The sequence below is a fragment of the Oryctolagus cuniculus genome, chromosome 9 (assembly GCF_964237555.1).
Source record: "Oryctolagus cuniculus chromosome 9, mOryCun1.1, whole genome shotgun sequence".
NCBI lineage: Eukaryota > Metazoa > Chordata > Mammalia > Lagomorpha > Leporidae > Oryctolagus > Oryctolagus cuniculus.
Window position 1 is genome coordinate 82,016,025 of NC_091440.1, and position 23,521 is coordinate 82,039,545.

At 38.6% G+C, this 23,521-nt stretch overlaps 2 protein-coding genes across 10 annotated transcripts in view; one reads left to right on the forward strand and one right to left on the reverse strand.

Annotated features, from left to right (window-relative positions):
* The window catches only part of ZAR1L (zygote arrest 1 like), an 83,241-nt gene that overhangs the window by 48,689 nt on the left and 11,031 nt on the right, over positions 1 to 23,521 (forward strand). The window contains exons 4-6 of one of the 3 annotated variants that reach the window (XR_007913745.2): positions 6,535 to 6,802; positions 7,081 to 7,165; positions 19,035 to 19,187. The gene's annotated coding sequence lies outside the window, so the exon portion shown is untranslated. Of the gene's footprint in view, positions 1 to 6,534; positions 6,803 to 7,080; positions 7,443 to 19,034; positions 19,188 to 23,521 lie in introns of those variants that run through there. The other 2 variants (XR_011378851.1, XM_070049054.1) reach the window with 2 other exon arrangements.
* Positions 1 to 23,521, reverse strand: part of FRY (FRY microtubule binding protein) — a 492,126-nt gene that overhangs the window by 6,596 nt on the left and 462,009 nt on the right. For 6 of the 7 annotated variants that reach the window (XM_008273531.4, XM_070049049.1, XM_070049050.1 and 3 more), the window contains 5 exons: positions 20,478 to 20,627; positions 19,477 to 19,575; positions 10,233 to 10,316; positions 3,325 to 3,342; positions 904 to 1,014 (listed from right to left, as the gene is read on the reverse strand). In XM_008273531.4, coding sequence (XP_008271753.3) covers positions 904 to 1,014; positions 3,325 to 3,342; positions 10,233 to 10,316; positions 19,477 to 19,575; positions 20,478 to 20,627 — 462 coding nt within the window. The remainder of the gene's footprint in view (positions 1 to 903; positions 1,015 to 3,324; positions 3,343 to 10,232; positions 10,317 to 19,476; positions 19,576 to 20,477; positions 20,628 to 23,521) is intronic. The other variant, XM_002720581.5, reaches the window with a different exon arrangement.

The following is a 23,521-nucleotide window of genomic DNA, read 5'->3' on the forward strand; positions in this document are numbered from 1 at the left end:
TCTTGGACCCAGAGGGCAGGGAGATATCGATCAGTCAAGGCTACATCTTCAGAGCTGGTTCTGCGGTGCAGCAGGTAAAGCTGCCATCTGTAGTGCCAGCATCCCATATGGGCGCTGGTTTGAGTCTTGGCTGCTGCACTTCTGATCCAGCTCTCTGCTATGGCCTGGGAAAGCAGCAGAGGATGGCCCAAGTCATTGGGCCCCTGCACCTATGTGGGAGACCTGGAAGAAGTCCCTGGCTCCTGGCTTTGGATCAGCATAGCTCTGGCCGTTGGGGCCATCTGGGGAGTGAACCTGCAGATGGAAGACCTCTCATTTTTCCTTTGCCTCTCTGTAACTCTAACTTTCAAATAAATAAATAAATCTTTAAAAAAAAGGCTGTATCTTCCTAGGGGCTAGGTGCTGCACTGGCTCAAACATCAGGATTGCAGCTATTCCCAAGTTCAGATTCCCTGGGGTTCAAGTGGCAAGGCTGCTCTGCCAACTTGAGTGCACCTTCTCTGCTGGACCAGGCTACCTGGTCCCTTGAGAAGGCTAAATGTAATGAAGCAAAACCACAAGGCATTTTAAAAATAAGGATGCCCAGTCCCATTTTCAGGATCAATGTGATTCAAGCGAGTGCCTACAGTGTAACATGTTGGAAGACACTCACAGTCACTCTCAGCTTAAATTTGCAGGCCTCTCCCTTTCTTCACCCTAGCCCAGGCCTTGTTCCAAAAAGTAAAATAAGAAGTAAATATAAGGCATATACTTCAGATTTGTTCTTCAGCAAAGTAATTTTGTGGGAATAAAATCATGTGGAAGCTGTAAATGGTGTGTGGAGTGGAGAAGAGCAACAATACAAACAAAAACCAGTAACAGTTTTAGCAGCATGATGCAGAATCGGGACATACACAGACTCACCTCTGGCATGGAGCTAACTTCATGCACCTGGCCGATGAGCTTACAGTAGGATTGAAAAAGCAACAGCAGCTGGAAGTGTAGCTTATATAATCTCTGGCACAGTTCTAGTTGCTAAAGAAAAAATTTGCATGGGAAGAAACAGTTGTTAAGGATTAGAATCATTGTTGTATCATTAGTAACATCTCAGTAGAGGCAAACACACTTTTCTTAAAATTAAGGAAACCTCACTAGCTATAATCATTCCAAGTAAAAAAAATCCAGTCCACAAATACCAGCAAGAAATTCTGTTTAATATAGAATATTATATTCTAAATAATGGAAAATAACTATTTAGAGAAGCAGCAGCTATAAAAAGACTGAGTGAACCTCTTAATTTCCATTCTGTTTGCCACTTAATTATATACAAATCACAGTGACTGAGTGGTTGTCTTTTTTTAAGAAATTATTTTTAACTAAAAATTAAAAGTATATTAAAGTCAAAACACTCGGCAGTTCTAGGTATTCAGTTTATAAATTCAGTCAATGCTTGGGTAATTACTGTGTTATAGCTCTGGCTGCCATGTAGGGTAAAGACAGTTGTACCTATGTAAACACCATAGGCATATAGTTCTCATTTCTACCATTGAAACCCAGCAGTGCATTAAACATTCATCAAATTAAAGAGAAATAAAAAGGGACCAGATATGGTCAAAAAAAGAAATTAAAAAAATGAAATGTATGGAAGAACATTAAAAAATCCTTCAAAATGATCCTTGAGCCAGATATTTTTGCTTTATGGCTTATGTGTATTATAACAAAAAATGATCCTAATACCCAACACCAATGAATACATTACTCTTTGAGCTCTATCCTCTATACTAAGCCCACTTTAATTCCAAGAATGGGTTAGCTCCAAGGCAGCAGATGGGATTCTGTGAGAAGAGCAGGCGGGGCTGGCACTGTGGTGCAGCAGGTTAAAGCCCTGGCCTGCAGCAGTGGCGTCCCATATGAGCACCAGTTGGAGACCCAGTTGCTCTACTTCCAAATCCAGCTCCCTGCTAATGTGCCTGGGAAAGCAGTAGAAGATGGCCCCCCTGCACCCATGTGGGAGACCCGGAAGAAACTCCTGGCTCCTGGCTTTGGATTGGGCCAGCCCTGGCCGTCGCGGCCATTTGGGGAGTGAACCAGTGGATAGAAGACTGTTTCTGTCTCTGTCTCTGTCTCTACCTCTCTCTGTAACTCTTTCAAATAAATAAAATAAATCTCAAAACAAACAAACAAAAGACTTCACTAGATTGACTTTCATGGCTCAACAGTCAGCAGTAAAAGTGGGTTACATATGTTGTTTAAACCCTTCACTGTTCTCATGGGGTTAAGTAGGGATAAACAAAGCCTTTTTTTTTTTTTTTTTTTACAGGCAGACAGTGAGAGAGGGAGAGACAGAAAGGTCTTCCTTTTTCTGTTGGTTCACCCCCCAAATGGCCGCCATGGCCAGCTGGTGCACTGCGGCTGGGAAGCCAGGAGCCAGGTGCTTCCTCCTGGTCTCCCATGTGGGTTCAGGGCCCAGGCACTTGGGCCATCCTCCACTGCCTTCCCGGGCCACAGCAGAGAGCTAGACTGGAAGAGGAGCAACCGGGACAGAATCCGGTGCCCCAACCAGGACTAGAACCTGGAGTGCTGGCGCCGCAGGCGGAGGATTAGCCTAGTGAGCCATGGCGCCGGCCCAACAAGGCCTTTCTTATACTAACAGACTAGAAGGAACTCAGAATTCAGCGCATCCAGGGTGACTTAGATTTTAGGAAGAATATCCTATTGATATTATTAACTGAATTTTGATCCTGATTTTTTAAAGTCACTAAAATTTATTCAAGATTATGCTGAATGAAATTTCTTTCTCCTCCCACCACTTCCTTGTTGCTAGGAGAAAAACATTTCTGCTTGGATTCATTTGATCTCTCAATACTGATAACCAGCTTGAATTTAAAGAATTTGCTACACTCTCTATCCCAATCTGAGTGTTTGGCTGTATTAATGAAACATTTATTTTATTGTTATTTAAACTTCTCTATGGAAAAATCTGGAATAAAAGAAATGTCAGGGACTTGCAAACAAAAATGGAATGTTTAAAAACAATGTTGCCTTCACAATTTAAGGTGAAACCTAGCTATGAAAACTCTGATTTTCCTAAGTGCCAAATAATGGTAGTTAGTACTCAAAATATCCTCTGATAGTATGAGAATTCATAGCAATGTAGGTTTCTACTTTGGGACAAAAACATCCCAGAATGCTACTGAGAAACTGCGATGTCTCAATCTACCAAATAAAATAAAATTAAATGAAAAAGGGGAAACATGCTAAGAGATATAACAGTAACAGTAAAAATAAGGTTTGTTATGGGTCCATGCCTACAAGGACTAAGAGTATGAAAGAAAGTTAACTTACTGCAAGAGATTCCATTTGCTACACAGCAAGCATGGCACAGGAAACAAAGGAAAGGAAAGAAAGTACAGGGTCAGTGTACGCATGCACCAGAAAGCACGGCCCTCCTCCAGTGCAGAACTGGCAGCAGTATTAGTGCTTGACCAGACTTGATCAACGGCTGTGAAATGTTGTGCCCACACATGCACAGCGCTTCTGTTAAAAACAAGCTCTAGTGGGAAACGCATTGTTGAAAAAACATAATTTTTAATCTTTTAGGCTCTCTGATTAGTTCGGATTTTGTCAGTCTTGAAGTCCAGAAGTGAAAAGTTTTATTGATTAAAGATTTTAGTGCAGAGATGTGAACTGTACATGAACATAGTAAAACTGTGAGGAGGATAGCTGGTGATTTAACTATAGCCCCAAATTACACTATTGCTTTACATTAATGAAGGCAGGGTTTTTTTAATTTGTTCAGATTCATAACTACCAAATATGACCACCCAATTGACACTGGATATGATTAACAATCTAAGTGGCATTTTCTTTAGTTGTACTGCCTTCCACATTGAGAATATTTGAAAGAATGCTAGATATTGTAATTTCAAAGACTATACACTGTATACCCTCAAACAAGGTGTGCAATTAGGTCATTTTTTCACACTTAACTTTTATAATAGTTTTTTCCTCCAGTGGATTATTTCTGAAAGTAACCTAGAACTGATGGTTACTATAAAAACATAAATTTGTTACTGGGCCTTGTTCAACTATGAGTACTATGTTTTAAATATCACTGTATTATGACCACAGACTTGGTTTAAGAAAAGTTTGCAAAGATAGGTGAGAACCACAAATGTGATATTTAAACAAAATTGATTTTGTCATTCCTAATTATGGGTCAGTATAACTGGTTCTGAATTGCCAAAACATTTAAGGACCTATCTAACTCAGTTTTCTAATCTTTGACAATAAAAATCCCTTATTTTAAACACCTTTAAAAAATCTAAGTTATCATTAGTTTAATGTATTGTACTTTAACATAAGGATCAGTGAATAGAAACAGAACTGTCAACTTATTTATTAGCACTTACAAACATAATTAAAGGATAACCATCAACCCCCACCCATCATCTAAGGGTCTCTTCTTCCCTCACCCTCTTGCAAATATCATGTGGCACTGGCATATTAATGACTATTGTATGGTGTTGACTGAATATCTTTCAAAGCTTTGGAAGATAAATACCTCTAACCTGTGATTAAATTATACAGTCCATGATTTTTGCTATCTTCAAGAAAGCTTTAGAGGTTTCTGTAACCAAAATGTTTGCACTGAAATATGAAGAAAAATGGAATTAATTTTATTTTAGTGCAAAATTTTTTTGAAATCTATATATAGTTTTTGTATAATAGATGTTTTCTGTGAATGTTTTGAAGATTTTCTGTATGGTATCATATCCAGTGGCCATACAGGACCAGTCTTAAGTCCATATATGCATAAAATTTCCACAGTGAAGATGTTTTATAAAACATCAAGTATGATTGAAATGCTCAGTATGCACTTTAGTGAGTAACTGCTTCTGCCATGGAATTTAGTTTCCAGTAGTATGCAATGAAGCCAATACTGTCTAAGTGACATGGTCTTGTGTAAAGAAAACTGCTTCATCTTTTTACTGTTTTCCCAAACCAAGGCTATGATACAAGGAGGTTATCAAAGTACCTAAAGTAAAATCTTTGGTGTTCAATAAAAGCAATATGAAACTTTTCAATTGCAGATTAGAGCTATGGAATGTCCTTTTCAATGAATTTCTCCCATTTAGTTCTTAGAGCATAAAATTGTGTTTCTTGGGAGATGTCCAACTAGGAGGAATACTTTTCAGTGTGCTTCCTAAACTCTCCTTTTTAGGTAGGCTGGTTCAAGATTCCATATTTATTGTCTTAGAATCCTTTCCTAGGCCACTGGCTGGGCCCTATCTTGTTCGCAGTTAGAGTTCCAGAAAGAGGGCAAAATGCCTTTCTAGGAAACCATTTTATAGAAAATGTTAAAACTTCTTTTCCTCATGAGCTAATGTTTTCCTGTATCCAGGGTTTAAAAATACTCCCTTTAGAATCTTTATAGACTTGTTGATGTTTCAGTGACTTAAGCTTGTTTTGGACATGTCTGAATCATCATTGTTTTCTTTGGTCATAAGGATTCTCTTCAAATATGGTTTTCCTGAAATGCCTTGATGTATACATTGGATTTAGAAACATGTTTTCTCAGAATGAGAGAAAAAAAATACTAGGAAATGAAGATGTTAAGAAGTGCCTACCAACTGAGGAATGAGCTGCTGACCTACATTTATGTTAACTTAAACCACCTAATAGTAGCCATTGCAGAATGAATGCCACAAGAGATGCGAAGGCCAAAGGCAACCAAACTCCTCAATTAGAAATACTGCTTTTTAAGTTATGCAGATACTGGTTTCTCCTTTTGATATGCATGGCTGGGAAAATGGCAGTAAATGGGATCTACAAATGACTGAAAATAACCTCGAGACTTATTCAAATGATACTCCTTGTTTTATATTCCGTTTAGTGTATTCTGTATATTAATCTAGGAGAATTGGCCTATTACCAAGAAGCCGAAATCATTTAAAACCATGTTTATCTTTTAAAAATTTTTTTAAAAGACTTTTCCAAAATATACTTCCTAAAAAACAGAAAGACTTCCCTTAGAAACATGATTTATTTTGAACAGGCACTGAGAATATTCCTCTAATATAAGTGAGCTCAGCGGACAGGTGCTGCACATTATATAACAGATGTTTCTCACATTTGCAAAGAATATTTCCTGTATTGAAGCCCTCTCTAGCTTTCACTCCCTATTTTGCGTACTCAGATACACAGAAATATTTTCCTATTATAAGCAAACAGTTCAAGCACCAGTATGATTGGTACCTGCCTCTTGTTGTCAGTGCTAAGAACTCAATGGGCAGGGAGGTTTGGGGGAAATAGTCCAAATAAGACAGCTACTTAGCACTAGCTAAACAGTCCTAGCTCACTAGTCCTTGCCACTGAGGAAGGCAGGCCCAGTGTTGCTAGATCTTATTTAGAGACACTAGAATTCCTGTTTTGGGATTATTTATGTGTGACAATTTTTAATTTTAAAATTCAGGGTCAATTAAAACACTTAAAATATAAAGCAGGTAAAGCATTGTGCAAGTTTAATATAACATGTCTCTGAATTGGTTATAGGTCACAGGCCACTAGCCTTTCTTCATTTTTTGGATGTCTACAACTTCATGGTGAGAAGAGAAATTGGAAAAAAGTTATCCAGCACCCAGCAAGGAGTTATATTCTCTTCCACAAAAAATTCCACAGCATTCTAAAATCAGGCAACTGGCAGAGACCAGACCAGGTTGGGTATGACAAATGAGAAGACTTTATGTGCCAATCCCATTACCATCTCTGACAGACTGATCTCTGTAATGGTTCAAGAATTTATTTTGCTGGATTTACTCAGGTAAATACTAATGTTTCATAAAGCACACATTTTTTTAAAGAATATAAATGCATAATAATTATTAGTGTGTTCACTTTGCAATTTGCATCCAGGGATTCTTCAAAGATGAGGGAACTTTAAAAAGTTTGTGGAAAAATTAAAAGATGTTTATTTTGGTGCAAAAAAATTTGAAATTTAAATTCACGCATAGTTTTATCATAATGCCATTTTCCATAAGCTTTCTAAAGACCCCTTCCATAAGTTCACTTATCCTCATTTTATTTGTTTCCATATAAAAGGTGCTCAGAATAACTGACAACATCAAATTATTCTGGAAGACAAAGAACCTACCTATAAAGAAGAGTTGGAGAGATTCACTTGAAGGTAAGTAGTACCTTGAGGCCAAGCGTTTCTTAGGTTTGGCTTTGGAATGGAAGCCAAGTAGTAGCTCTAGTCAGCAAAATAATGTCTCCAGCATCTCTGGATTTAATATCTCAGTATTTAAATGGAGTGACACCATCATTTCTTCCTAAAGTTTACCTCCGGTACGTGAGGAATTCCCCTCCATTTGCTCTCATAATCCTTTTTTGGCTTTGTCTGAGTGTTACTTGTGATGGGAACAAGAGTTCCTCATTGTTATATAATGATAGAATGCCCAGCAGTGGTTCAGCAAGGCTGGTGGAGTTAGAGACAGTGTGAGTGGCACTGCATGGCCAGTGGCCAGATTACTTACAGGGTTTACTAACAAATCCTCTTTAGGTGGCATGCATTTCACCTTTGACACTAGCCTCAGACTCTAGAATTGTCACATACATGGTACTGAAGCATCTTCCTTGGGCACTTGGTCATTGCCTGAGTTTTGTGGTTTCCAGGGTGTCCCTGAGCCACCTGGGAAAGTTCTGAAATACTGAGCTAATACCAACAATGGGATCAAAGCCTGGTTGGTTTTGCAATAACACTGAAGACACCACACTCAGAATTTGCCCATCTGTAATTCTTTTCCTAACAAATTCTCTTTAATTTCTTCTAGGTGTTCTATGCATGCTCACTACTTATGCAGGCCCCAGAATCATATTAGACATTGTTCTCTCTACATACACACACACACACACACACACACACTCTCATGATTAGATATATTCTATATGCTAGAAATTATTCTCTAGCTTTTTCCTGTGTGAATGTTTTGCCTCAAACATCAACAGAAAATATGGACAAATGGAGTGAATATGGCCTTTAAAGTTAGTCTCTCCAGTTTTTCTATCTGCAAAATTAGAAAAACCCTAATTTTGAAAGGACTGTTGGGATCAAATGAGCTGTATACATCTGTAGTACTAGCAAAACTTAATTTCTTCTTTCTACTTTTGAATTCTCAAGCCATTATTGTAATGATAACAGAGTTGCAACACATAAGGGTACTTCAAAAACTTTATGGAAATGGAATTAAGAGATAAATTTATTTTGGTGCAAAAATTTGGAAATCCATGCATAATTTTTTCATAATGAGATTTTTTCCATGAGCTGTTTGAAGATCTTCATATATATGAGTGGATAAATACATGAACTCTATATTCTAAACCTTTGGGTTTAACAAAACACAGCAATATGGAAGGGGTAAGTACTACAAATAGAAGCAAAGAAGAGTGGATGCGGAGGGAATGAAAAATAAGCAAATACAAGGGAAATCTTTGTTTGAAGGAGAAGAACCAGGGAATAAAAAAGGGAGCAACTAAAGAAAATAAAATAACTTAACACATAAACACAACAGAAACATGTATTTTAAATTTGAATGCTTGGGAAACAGAATAACTAGATTGCCTGGTTATTCTTAGGGCTAAGTAGGAAGGCATTAACAAAAATAAGTCACAGATTTAGTTTCAATCTTTGTTTCTAAATATCCTAAATATCAGCATTGTATTAATGCAAGTTTTATTATAGAAAATAGGATCTGGTGATTGAAGGAAACTGTTTAGATAACACTGAGTCAAGCTCTGGTTTCTTTAACTATAGATTGGGCCAATGTTACTTTGCTACTTTCCTACCCAGGAAGGATTAAGTGACTTCAAAGATATGAAAATTCTCTGTATACAATAAAGAGAGATGTAAAGGTTTGTCTTCTAGCAGGGCAGTGATGTAGAAATGCAAACCAAACTTCAGTGCCCTTTCTAGATATTTCTCAGCTTTGCAGTTTGCTTGTTCAATCTCTGCTCTCTTCACTAAAATTTAACAGTGGGTGTACACATGAGCAAACTTGTTCAGTAACAATTCCAAAACTGGAACTGAATCATTGGTATTTGGCTTACAATCTTTACCCCAAACTTGATTTCTTTTTACTAAAATACCGTTTCTATCATAGAGATGGTTTCTGATCCTCTGGGAGGTAAGTAATGTAAAATATTTTCCCTGTAGAGATGATGTAGTGCCAAGGTAACACCTTCTCCACCTAGCCTAAGCAACAGCCTCCCATTTTGTCTTCCCTAATCCACACTTGCCCATTTCAGTCTGTTTCCACAGTAGACAGAGCAAGACAGCCTTAATCTATTCTTCTCCGTGGTTAGAACTTTCTAATTGCATACCACTGTTGTTACACAGCCAAGTCCTGCACAGCTCCCAAAGTGCTCCATGTTGCTTCCTGAACTTCCAGCCACCAGCTCTTGCCATGACCAGGTTCCTTTCTACCCCAAGTCTTGACACAGCCACTTCTACTCCTCATCAGCTGGCTAACTTTGGCTCATATTTTATATTTTTCCCTAGATGACAAACTCACAGAGGAACTCTCTCATTTGATCAGGTTGCCTTTGCTTTCATAGTTCACTGTTTTTCACTGTCCTTAATGAAACATTATAATTTATACCTGTATGATTTTTGATTAATTTTGGCTCTCTGATAAGATCAGAAGCTCAACAATGGTATCTGCCATGTGGGCTCTACAGGAAGAATTGAATACCAAACCACAGAATGAGTAATTTTAATTCATTTATATTCTTCTGCCCATTTTCTTTTACAGTATGGCATACATTTACCAACCAGCTGGTTTGAGGTGTGTACATGAAGCTTTTCTAAATGAGCAAATCTGAGTGATTGCTGAAAAGTCAACAGAAATTTCCTTTGTTGAAGGAACTAAGTGGTTCAGTGGAGAACTAATGAAATTTTGTTTCTTTTTTTTGAATTAATAACAGATTTATTGGGAAATGATTAGTATAGTTAGGTAGTATCCAGAAAAAAAGGGTTATTTTTATATCTCAACTTTTCCAAAAAGAATGAAAGCATCCCAGATCCCATCAACACAGTCATGCATGACTTGAAAGTCATTCTGTCTTACTCTGAGTTTCGTGTGAATGCATGAGAGGACTGGTTCCACCTCTTTCATAAGTTCCATGCTTCTTAGGCAGATCAGAACCAACACACAATGTCAGAGCACAGAGAGATACATTCTGATAGACTTAATTACCTTTTCCTCTGAGTCCCCTGGTTGACATGTAATTACTCCATCTCTTGATCCTCCTGCAAATGTTGCCTTACAATTTGCAAGCCACTGTAGTCAGGAAAAAAGAGATTCATAGGTAAATTCAGCAATATCCTGAGGATGTTTTAAAATTGTACATATTTACAGAGAGTATTGAGATGTTTTGATACATGTATACATTGTGCAATGCTCAGATCATTGTAAACACACACATAATACAGCATATTATCATTCTTTATAGTCATCCTATTGTGCAGTAGAATATAAGAACATCTTATTCCTATAAACTATAACTTATTAACTTGGTAATCAATCTTTCACTATCTCTTTTTCCCACCACCACTCTCCCAGGCCCTGGTAACTACTATTATACTCTCAACTTTTATGATTTCCTCCCTCCCTCCCTCCCTCCCTCCCTCCCTCCCTCCCTCCCTTCCTTCCTTCCTTCCTTCCTTTCGACAGGCAGAGTTAGAGAGAGACAGAGGTCTTCCTTTTCTGTTGGTTCACCACCAAATGGCTGCTATGGCCAGCGCACGCTGATCCGAAGCCAGGAGCCAGGTGCTTCCTCCTGGTCTCGCGTGTGGGTGCAGGGCCCAAGCACTTGGGCCATCCTCCACTGCCCTCCTGGGCCACAGCAGAGAGCTGGACTGGAGGAGCAACTGGGACAGAATCCAGTGCCCCGACCGGGACTAGAACCCGGGGTGCTGGCGCTGCAGGTGGAGGGATTAGCCAAGTGAGCCGTGGCGCTGGCCAATGACATCAATTTTTTAAGATTTCATATAAGTGAGATCATGCAATACTAGTCTGACCTCAATTCCATCCATGCTGTTGTTGCAAATCACAAGATTTAAATCTTTTTATGGTTGAATATTATTCCATTCTGTATATACCACATTTTCTTCATCTATTCATCAGTGGGTAGACTGGGTCTTGTCACTTCTTTGCTGATGTGAATAGTTAGTTCTACAGTAAATACAGCAGTTTAGCTGTCTCTTTGACAGACTGATTTCATTTCCCTTGGATATATACCAAATAGTGGGATTGCTGGATCACACAGGTAGTTTTATGCTTCATTTTTAGGAAACTGCATACTGGTTTCCACAATGGCTATACTAACATACATTCCCACCAACAGCATGCAAGAATTCCCTTTTCTCCATGTTGTTGCCAGCATTTATCTTTGTCTTTTAAAAATTATTCAAAATGTTGATAAGCATGTAATATTTGTACTTATTCACGGGATGCAGTTGCAGTATTTCAGCATATACACTCACTGCAAACTGATCAGGCAGGCAGTTAGCCTTTCCATTTCCTTGCCTTTTCTTTCTGTTTGGAGCCTCCCAGCTTCTGCCTTCCAGTTCTTTACACAGCGTATAATACATTATTGTGAACTATAGCCCACTAATATGCTGTGGAACACCAGAACCTATTCTTTCGGTGTTTGGGTACCCGTTTTCCAAAATCCCTTTTTTCTCTCTCTGCCCTCACTTTCCTAGCCTCCAGTAATTATTCTTCGTTCAGATAAACTACATTTTTTTTTTAACTTCCACATACGAGAGACAATATGTGGGATTTGTCTTTCTGTGTCTGGCTTATTTCATTAACATAATCTGTAGTCCCATCCATATTGCTTTATTCTTTATTGCGAAATACCATTCCATTGTATATGTATATCACATTTTTTTTTTTTTTTTTTTGACAGGCAGAGTGGACAGTGAGAGAGAGAGACAGAGAGAAAGGTCTTCCTTTGCCGTTGGTTCACCCTCCAATGGCCGCCGCGGCCGGCGCGCTGCGGCCGGCGCACCGCGCTGATCCGATGGCAGGAGCCAGGAGCCAGGTGTTTTTCCTGGTCTCCCATGGGGTGCAGGGCCCAAGCACCTGGGCCATCCTCCACTGCACTCCCGGGCCACAGCAGAGGGCTGGCCTGGAAGAGGGGCAACCGGGACAGAATCCGGCGCCCCGACCGGGACTAGAACCCGGTGTGCCGGCGCCGCTAGGTGGAGGATTAGCCTAGTGAGCCGCGGCGCCGGCCTATCACATTTTCTTTATCAGTTCATCCATAGATGGACATCTATGTTGGTTCCATCTCTTGGATATTGTGAACAGTGCTGCAATGAACATGGGAGTGCAGGTATACTAATTCTATTTCCATCAGATATGTACCGAGAAGTGGGACAGCTGAGTCTTATAGTAGATCTATTTTTAGTGATGTGAGGAACCTCCATACTGTTCTCCATAATGGCTGTATTAATTTACATTCCCACCAGTAGTATATTAATGTTCTTGTTTTTCTGCATCCTTGTCAGCATTTTTTTTGTCTTCTTGCAATTAGCCACTTTAGCTAGGGTGAGATGATATTATGGATTTGATTTGCATTTGCCTGGTGGTTAGTGATAGAATATCTTCATGTATTCACTGTCCATTTGCATTCCTTCTTTTGAGAAATATCTATTCAAATCCTTTGCCCATTTTCTTAACTGGATTTGTTTTTTTGTTGTTGGATTTTTTTTAGGTCCTAATACAGTCTGGATATTAACCCCTTCTCACATGAGTAGTTTGCAGGTATTTTCTCACATTTTGTTAACTGTCTCTTCATTGTTTACTGTTTCCTTTGCTGTGCAGAAATGCCTTACTTTGATAAAATCCCCTTTGTTTTTGCTTTTATTGCCTGCACTCTTGGAATCTTATCCAAAAAATCATTACCTATACAAACATCTTGAAATGTTTCCCATGTATTTTTTTCTAGTAGTTTCATAGTTTCAGGTGTTATTTCTTTGGATTTTTTTTTGTTGGTTTATTTTAAAGATTTTATTTATTCACTTGAGAGGCAGAATTACAGACAGAGAGACATAGAGAACGATCTTCCATTCATTGGTTTACTCCCCAAATGGCTGCAGTCACCGAAGCTGGGTTGATCTGAAGCCAGGAGCCAGAAACTTCCTCTAGGTCTCCCATGTAGGTGCAGGGGCCCAAGCACTTGAGCCATCTTCCACTGCTTTCCCAGGCTATAAGCAGAGAGCTGGATCAGAAGAGGGGCAGCGGGACATCAACTGGGGCCCATTTGGGATGCCAGGGCTGCAGGCAGAGGCTTAGGCCACTACACCACAGCACTGGCTCTGTTTAAGTTGATTTTTAAAAGTGAAATCCACTCATAATGAGAGGTCGGGGGAGGATGTCAAGTTTCAGTCTTCTGCATGTGGATATACAGTTTTCTCAGCACTATTTTTTGAAGAGAATGTTCTTTCTCCAGTGTGTTTTGCTGCCTTTGTCAAAACGCAGCTGGCTTGGGGCTGGTATTGTGGAGGGGTGGGTTAAGCTGCAGCGTGCAATACTAGCATCCCATATAGGCACAGGTTCAAGTCCTGGCTGTTCCACTTTCTATCCAGTTTCCTGCTAACATGCCTGAGAAAGCAGTGGAGGATGGCCCAAGTGCTTAGCACCCTGGCACCCTTGTGGGAGACTCCTGGTTTCATCCTGGCCCAGCCCCAGCCACAGTGAACATTTGGGGAGTGAACCAGCAGATGGAGGGGCTCTCCTTCTCTCTCTTCTTCTAACTCTGGCTTTCAAATGAAATAAATCTTAAAAAACAAAACAAAAAACCAGCTGGCTGTAGATGAATGGATTAATTTCTGGGAGCTCTATTCTGTTCTATTGGTTTATGTCTTATTTATTTATGTGTTTTCAGGCCAGTAACATATGGTTTGGATAAAATAGCTCTGTAGTATATCCTGACATCTAGAAATGTGATGTGGGCAGCTTTTTGTTTGTTCAAGATAACTTTGGCTATTTGGGGGCTTTTGTGCTTCCATGTGAATTTTAGTATTGTTTACTAGTTTGGTGACAAATGCTATTTATATTTTGATGGAGATCACATTGAATCTGTAAATTGCTTTGGATACTGTGGACATCTTAATAATATTAATTTTTCCAGTTCCAAGCATGGGTTGTCTTTCATTTTTCTGTCTTATAGTTTTCATTGTAGGGTCTTTCACATTCTTGGTTGAATTTATTATATGGTATTTTACTGTTAGTGTGGCTACTGTGAATGGGATTGCTCCTATAATTTCTCAATGAGTTTGTTACTGGAATATAATACTTATTACTGATTTTTTTATCCCACAAGTTTACTGAATGTTTCTTGGTTCTAACAGTCTTTGGTGAAGCCCTTGGGTTTTTCTATCTATAGAATCATGCTATCTGCAAACAGGAATAATTTGATTTCCTTCTTTCCTATATAAATGTTTTTTTTTTCTTGCCTATTGGCTCTGACTAAAACTTCCAGTATGATATTGATTTCATCAATCTTTGATATTGTTGCTTATTTTAGTTTCTATTTTATTTCTGGTTTGATCTTTATTATTTCTTTTTTACGGACTTTGGTTTTTTTTAAAAGGTTTTATTCTAAGTTCTTGAGATGCATTGTTCATTTGCTGTCTGTGTGTTTGATATAGCTTCTTACATGATATTACTTCAATTTTTAAAAATTTTTTTGAGATTTCTTTTGTGGCTTAATATATAGTCTACCTTCAAGAATGCTCCCTATGCTGATCAAAAGAATATGTAATCTAGCTCTTGCATGGAATGTCTTGTAAATGTCAGTTAGGTTTGTTTTGTCTATATTATATAAACTATACATATATAAATATTATATATAAAAATGTAAATATTTTATAAATATTTATATATATGTAGTTGATTTTATTTTTTGGCCAGATGATCTGTTCACTTATGAAAATGGGATGTTACAGTCCCTGACTATTATTGTATTGGAGCACCTTTCTCCTTTTATATCTAATGTTTGTTTTATAAAATCGGGTGCTGCAACATTAGGTGCATTTACAATCATTATATCTTATTGAGCTCTTGATCATTATATAATGATCCTCTTTATTTCTTTTTACAAATTTTGTCTTGAAGTATGTTGGCATGGAATATCTATCTTTTCACTTTTAGTCTATGTGTCTTACTGGTGAGGTGAGTTTCTTGTAGAAATAATATCATTGGGTCTTATAATTTTTAATCATTCAGCCATTCTATATCTTTAATTGTCATTTGGTCTGTTAACACTCAAAGCTATTATTGGTAAGTAATGATTTAGTTAGGTCATTAATAAAATATTTTATATATTCTGAATGTCTTATTCTTTTTTACTGAATTTTATACTTTCACATGTCTTTTCTTGGTTGTTTTTCTTTGCTTCTGGATGTTGGATTCCCTTAAGTATTTTTTATAAGGCTAGTCTGGTGGTGATAGATTCCTTTATATTTTGCTTGTCTTGGAAAAGTCCTTATTTCTCCTTCATTTATCAAAGATAGCCTTCAGTGGGTAAAGTATTCTTTGTTAGTAGCTTTTTTTTTTCTTTCAGAATGTGGAATTTATTATTTCCTCTTGACCTATAAAGTTTCTGTTGAAATCTGTAAATCTAATCAATGCTCCCTTAAAAGTAATTCTTGAAAATGTAAAAATTATTAATAAGATATGTATTTTTCCCAGTCCCATTATCAGAAATCTGAATTGACAGAGGAGCAAAGGATAAATTTATCAGAGTGCTGGTTTGAATTTCGACTGTTCCTCCATCCCCCTGTCACTTTCTAAATGCCCACAACATCTGGGCTGTGCCAGGGTAAAATCAGGAGCCAGGAACTCAATCTAAATGTCCCATATCAGTGACAGGGATTCAAGTACTTGGAGTGGTCATTTGCTGCCTCCAAGGGTACACATTAGCAGAAAGTTGAATTGAAAGCAGAGGTGAGACTTGGATCCAGGCACTCTGATATGGGACACAGTGGCATTATAACCATGTGCCAGTTATATCATCCCCAAACTTCTCTCTTCGGGTTGTACTTTATAAAAAGACTTTATTTATTTATTTGAAAAACAGAGCAGGGGAGAGACAGAACGAGAGTTATATAGATGCTTGCAATAGTGGGGAATGGGCTAAGCTGAAGCCAGGAGCAAGGAATTTGATATGGGTCGCCCACATGTGTGGCAGGAAACTAAGTATTGGGGCTATCATCTGCTGTCTCTCAGGTGTACTAGGAGGAAGCTGGATTAGTAATGCAGAGAGCCAGGACTTGAACCAGTCACTCTGATATGGATGCAGGTTAACCTCCTGTGCTACAATGTCTGTCCATGTTGTATTTTCTTTTAGATTGATTTATTTATTTTAAAGAGTTACAGAGAGAGAACTTGATCCATGATTCTCTGCCTCCCTACAAGAAGCTACATTGGAAGAGGAATAGTTAGGATTCAAACCAGCACTGTTACATGGGATGTTATATGGGTGCTGGCATTGCAAACGGTGGCTTAACCCACTGCTTGCCTTGAGGATCTTTTGTAGTCATGTCTGTTGGGATCCTATGGGCCTCCTTGGACATCTATATATTCCTCCAGTTACTATTTCATTGAATACAATTGGTGCTGCTACTTCTTTCTCCTCCTTCAGGGATTCCCAAAACTTGAATATTGTTCATTTCATGATGTCCTCCAAGTCTCAGAAGCTGTCTATAATTCTTTTTCTTTTTTTTAAAAACTGGGATATTTTAAAAGACTTGTCTTCAAGTACAGATATTCTTTCTTCTGATTGATCTAGTCTCTTATGGAGGCTTGTAACTGTGTTTTTGAAAGCCGACTTACTGAGTTCTTCATTTCTAAAATTTCTGTTTGATTCTTTTTCAACATTCTGCTGAATTTCCCATTCATAGCCCATATTGATTTCTTAATTTCACTTATCTTTTTTAATATCTTTGTAATCATTCTTTGAATTCTTTTACTCATTTTGTCAACCTCTCTTTCTCTGGAGTCTGATATTAGTGTTCCTCCTGAGGTGTCATATTGCCTTGCTTTTTCATAGTTCTTCTATCCCTGTGTTGATATCTGCACATCAGATATATCAGTTGTCTCTAGTACCTTTAGTTTTCATCATTCTTTAATTTTTAATACCCACATAACAATAAAATTATGTCTCTAAATTGTTAATCACTTGTTAAAAACATTTGAATTAACATAGTCATTCTTATTTGAAGTATAATTCAGATGGTATGGTTTAAGAAAAATTCCTGTATAGACTAATTTTTCCTATCAATGACTGCTCAGTCAGTGTTCAATCTTATTCTCTTGGCCTTCAAGTCCTATTGTGTGGATAAAATAAGACACTGCCAGTAGCCTCGGGGCTATTTTTTCTCTTTCCTGTCCTCATCATTGAGCTCCATGAATCACAAATTCTGTGACCTGAATGGGTTTGGTCAGAAATCTGAGATCTTCTTTAAAGCAGGGAAGGATTTGTCTCACAGAAACTTGGGGGTATGGTAGAATCATTTGGCAAGGAACAAAAATGTAGGTAGGCTGTGGAATTGGCTATCAGCAAGTTAAACTGAGAGACAGAACCCTATGTTATACTCAGGCCAGATCTAAGGGTTTACAAAAAGCATAATTTATGTCCTGAAAGATCCAGTTGAACATCTGTGTGACCCAAGCCCACTCATGGGTATGTCCAGGTCTCCATTTTGGTCCAAAGCAGAGGCAGTAGCGTTGTACCTTTGTAAAGCCTTCATTCTCACAGCTTGGAACTGATCATAGGAGTATGTGGTGGAGGCTGGAACAATTATTCCCATAGGTTCCTTTAGAAGACAAGTTGGCTGATGAGAAAAATGAGCAGGCTGTGAATGGCCCTGTGATGGGGTTGCAGAGGGTTCTATTGACCAAGCTTGGGATTGTTGTTGTATTGTTCTTGAAAATCATGGAGGTCAAGGTGAAGGTTGTAGTCATCACCTCTCTTTCCCATTTCAGAGAAGGCGGCTTATAGCTCTACTTCAGTTAAGTTGTCAGAAGCAGGAGCTGTCCACTCTGCGTCAAACAGCATGTCATCCTAGCGTCTCATGTAATACAGGACACTGTGCTCATCTGTGTGTGGCCAGCTGCCCACTGAATTATAGTCCTTGTCCAGGGCTTATAGGACCACAAAGCTGACATTTTCATCCGTAGGGATCTAGACTATGTAGATTGTGTTGCTTTCATAGATATCTGGATTGGCATTGATGCTAGGGCTGGGTCATGTTTCCAGTGTGCTTTATTCGTCTCTTCACACCACTCTCTTTGGTCTCTGTGTCTTATGGGGTTGAGTGGGTTCCAGTGGAGATGAAAGCTGAACATCTCTATTTTTGTCATTTTGATAATAGCCAGTCTAACACTGATAACACTATCAGTAAACAACTCCAGACTAGTAATCTCACAATGAACATCTCCCAAGTAGGCGGTTCTTTGCTGAACAGTTTATAGAAGTTATTTCTCTTTCAGGGTAGTATCATGTTGTGGCTTACTCTTTGAATCCCTCAGATCACAGCTTCAATCCTACTCTCCCTCCCACTTCCTAAGCTGACAAGGGTAATGATAAAATTGCCAGCAATAAATGAGTTAATTTAAGAGCTCTGTCTCTTAGAAAAGACTCAGGAAATATAACTGGTATACCCTTAAAATGATTCTTCAGTTTGGTTATTATTATTACTGGCTTTCAGATGGTGAACCTGAGGTGAGAAGGTAAATCACTTATCTAAAGTCATAACCTTTAAGTAACTGAACTGTGATTTGAGCCCAAGTCCATTTGACTTTGAAATCCAGGCTCTATCTGGCATATCACAGGAAGCTGTAGGTATCACTGGACAGTACACAGTATTATTCAGATCACTGGACCACTGAATTCTGCTTGCAGCAGTCGGAAAACAGGCAGCTTGCATGGATGGTTTCTAGAACATTCTGTGTATAACATTTTACTTTTTTTCTTCCTTCCAGAAATAGATGGTAAAGAGCAGGAGTAAATGCCAAGAGAAACCTTAGGGACAGGGAGAAACAGCTATCAGTAGTGATTGAGAGGAGGAGAGAGACCTACCATGACTGGAAGGAAATGATCAAGAAATGGAAAAAGAAACGTACAACATTATTAAGGTGACGTATCAAGCAAACACACACTTTTCTGTTTCTTGACAAGGATATCCATAGGTCTAAAAGTGAAAGTTGAAAATGGTCCTTTTGTAGATATTCTTTTTTATATACAGTTCTACCACCATTAAATTGGAATTATTGGAAATGATAGATTAGAGGAAAAGATGAAGCCTGTCTTCTACTCTCCAAAGAGTCTAGCTCAGGTTAATCATAACACTTCCCCAAGAACTCACAGTGGTTTGGATTCATTTGGTTTTAACTGAAAGCATTGAACAGAAACAAAAAAGCTTACTGAGAGAGTGGCTTCTTTTCTGTTGTTGTAGGTATCCAAATATTCTTGCAGTTCTAAAACACTAAACTTGAGCTTGTCCAGAAGTCCACAAGAAAGGAGCTAAAGACAGGAAAATAATTTATATTAAAATAACTAGATACCAACACAAAAGCATAGTATATTTAGAAGTAATTTTTATAAGCTATGAAATCTGCCATTTTGCTCCACTATTAGTTATGATTGAACACTAGCTTGCCAATCCATGTCTATGAAATACCTATTTTTTCCTGTATTGCTATAGGTAGACAAGCTTTGCCAGTTGTTCCACAGAGGCCCCTTGGTAAGCTATGATAACTGGTTTCTGCATGAGCTCCACCATCATCATCCAGTAATACTCCAAGGAGTGTGAAGAACACCTCTAAAGAGAATTTGGAAACTGATTTTACATTTAATCAGGATTAAAATAATTTATGATAGAATGATTTCTCTTGTATTCCTTGTTGTGTCACAACTAACCACCTACCAAGTTCTCGAAAAGACTGACTTTTCAGGGACTTTTAAAACTAAAGCACATCCTCCTAGGTTCTAAACTTTGGTCATTATTCAGCCAATGTGATGATTCTGTGCTGTAATGGGGATGCAAAGTCATAAAGTCACAATTCAGCAGTCAGCCAGAGACTGGTATAATCATCCTTAATCGCATTACTTGCATTTTGGCAGGTGGTTCCAGGGGGCCACAAGTCTATGAGACTTGGGGTGGAAAAAGTGAAGGACCCAGGGTCCCTGGCCAGCTCAGCTCTCAGGGGAGGGTGATTATCTGGCCATATGCACAGCTGGTCAAGTCAGAGTCCTGAGAGAGAGGTGGACTTCTCTCCTGACTCTCTGAAGTGGCCTTGCCGTGGCCTGGAATGATGATATAGAGTTATTACTCTGTAGACCCGGAGGCCGCGGGAGTTATCTCACAACAGCAACATGCTAACCCAGAGTTCCACATCTGAGCTGTGCAGGCCTGGCATACTCACAGTCTCAGCGTCCACAAAAAGTGTAGGGCACTCGGAGCAGGAGGTGAGCATCTGGGAAGAGCTGACAAATTTGGACCCGATTCCCCGGAGGTTATCCCCAAGGTAACTGGCTGCATCGCAGGTTAGGAAGCAGAACCTTTTCTGAATATTCTGCAAGGCACAACAGTGACCGTTCGTAAATGCCAAGTTTAACTTGCATAGTAAAACAAAGTTTGCTTGTTGAGAGCATTTAAAAAAATTTTTTTACTTGACAAAATATTTATCATGTACAACATATTTTGAATTCTGTACATATTGTGAAATAGCTAAATTGAACAAATTAATATATTACCTCATATGCTTATTTTTTTCCTCGAGAGAGCACTTAAAATATACTCTTGGCAGTTTTAAGAATACAATACATTCTTATTAACAGAAAAAATTTTGACCTTTATACAAATATGAAATGAGCATGGAACCTCAAGGACGATGGCCACAGGAGAAGGGAGTAAATGTTCACCTCAGTAAGCTACATCATTATCCACTGTGGAAAGTTTCTCCCAAAATGCCATTTCCCGACCTGTGGATGCTCACAGAATCTTTTCAGTAAGCACTGCCTTTCTATCTGCTAGGAGTCCCTGCTGGTTGGTAGGCTGAACTTCTAGCACACAGTGTCTTAACAAACTGAAAACCATTCCATTCCTTGGCACTGGCTTATCCCAAAGAGTCTGTACCCCCTTTGAGTTGTAAAACCTAATCCATATCCACCCTTATATGGGGAAATCAGCATGTCCACCAAATAAGATCAGGCTTTTGGTTCTTTGTAAGTTGTATTAGACAAATGCCATTTTCAATGAATATATTCATGTTTTACTTAACATGTGAGGGTACAAATGGAATTAAAAGATGTTTATTTTGGTGCCAACAACGTCTGAAATCCATGCATAGTTTTTTCATTATATGCACTTCCATGAACTTTTTCAGGGACCCTCATATAATATGGATTATTAAACATTATTTTAAGATGAATTTTAGGGCAGTATAACAAATGGTTTTCCCTCTGAATCTTTTGACATTAAATTCACTTCAAACAGTAGCTTTCTGGTAGTTTGTTTTAAAATTTCAATCTGGTTTACACTGTCTCTGGAATTTTATCTCCTGGAAGACAATCACTCTCTGCCTCTAGCCCAAGGTCCCCTCCAGACATGGCCTTAATTTGTCCATTCAGCTTTCTAACAGGTTTCATTTAAAGTGAAAAGGCTGAGAGAGAGAGCAGCACAAATCAGAGGACTCCAAGACAAAAAAAAAAAAAAAAAAAAAAAAAAACAAAACAAAACAAAACAAAAAAAAGAGCCAGTGGCCAGTTACAAGGTCCTACAGTCCTTCACAAATGGGTTATATGAAGGTCTCCCAGGCTTAAAAATATAATGTACCTTTATATTAACAAAAAGACATCTTCCTCAAAGTAAAATTATTTAAGAGATGATTACGGTTTCATCTGGTTTTTTGAATAAGAGATTCACTGGAGTAAAAGATTAATGAGTAACCTTGGAGGAGCTGTTAGATTGGTCTGATTTTCTTAGGAGCTAAGTAGCGGCATTTTTCCACATCATTAAAGAAAGCTACAGTGCACCCCAATCCTGCTATAGCTCTATTCATCTCAGAACACCCCCAAGTCAAGGGACTCTGGCTACTGAAATGATGTTTTAAAACAACTTAACCTTTCTGGTATCTAAGACTTAACTCATTTAAGAAGGCTGTAGTTTTCATTTCGCACTTTTGATACAGTTCCTTATTTTCCATCTTTTCCTTCTGCAGTGGCTCCTTTAGCAGGTGATTATGGGTCTCACAATACAGTCAACAGAACTCAGCATTAACTAGGATGCTAATGGGTCTGCCCCCTCATTCATCCATCATCCAAGTTGGAACTACAAAGTTGTAGTTTCATTTTTTCCTTGTATGTAGGGATCATCAAAAAGCTCATGGCAAATACATATTCTGAAAATTTTTTGGTACCAAAATGAACTTATCTTTTAATTCAAGTTCTCCATCAGTTTTCTGAAGTACCCTTATAGGGTCATTGACAATTCAGTGAGTTCTAGGATTAAGAAAAATGCTGGAGGGGCAGGTGCTATGGCATCCTAGGTTAAGCCTCCACCTGCAGTGCCGGCATCCCATGTGGACACCAGTTCCAGTCCCGTTGTTGCACTCCCAATCCAGCTCCCAGCTGATGTGCCTGGGAAAAGAGTGGAAGGTGGCCCAAGTCCTTGGGCCCCTGCACCCATGTGGGAGTCCCAGAAGAGGCTCCTGGCTTCGGCCTGGCCCAGCTCTGGCCATTGCAGCCATTTGGGGAGTGAACTGGTGCATGGAACCTCGCTCTCGTCTGCCTCTGGCTCTCCTTCTCTGTAACACTGACTTTCAAATAAATAAATATGTCTTAAACGAAAAATGCTGGAAAACACTTTCATGACAGGAAAACAGGAAACTGAATGAAAGTGAAAGAAGGAAGGTGACAACAATCCAAATCTCATCACTCTGAGAAGACAAAACACAGCCCATCCTGGTTAATAATATTCACTATTTTCTAGGGATTTTTAAAAAAAGATCACTATTATAATTTTCTTATTTTTCTCTTAAATTGTATAGTAACTGTGTTTCCAGGTTAACAGATCTTCACCTACAGCCTCGCCTCCATGGCTGAGTACTCTTTGCAACAATTCCATTTTCATGGTTAATGTGTCTGCTTCAAACTCAACACACATGTCTGCTTAGTGCCAGTGATATTGGAAGACCTTAAGTGTTTCTTCATCCTGTGACATGTTTTTCTCTCCTTTTGCTGCCTCTAAACCCTGCCAATCAGTTGATGAAATTTGGAAAGCAAATGTAGAGAGCGAGCTAAGCTAATTAGAGGAACTAATGGGAATTTTTACAGCCAACAGACAGGCAGGAGTAAAATTCAGCTTTCGGTCACCAACCATGTCGAGTTCCCTCTGTATCTTTAGGTCAGTAGTCATGGTTAATGGGCAACAGGTAAAAAAAAAATTTTTTTTTGATAGGCTGAGTGG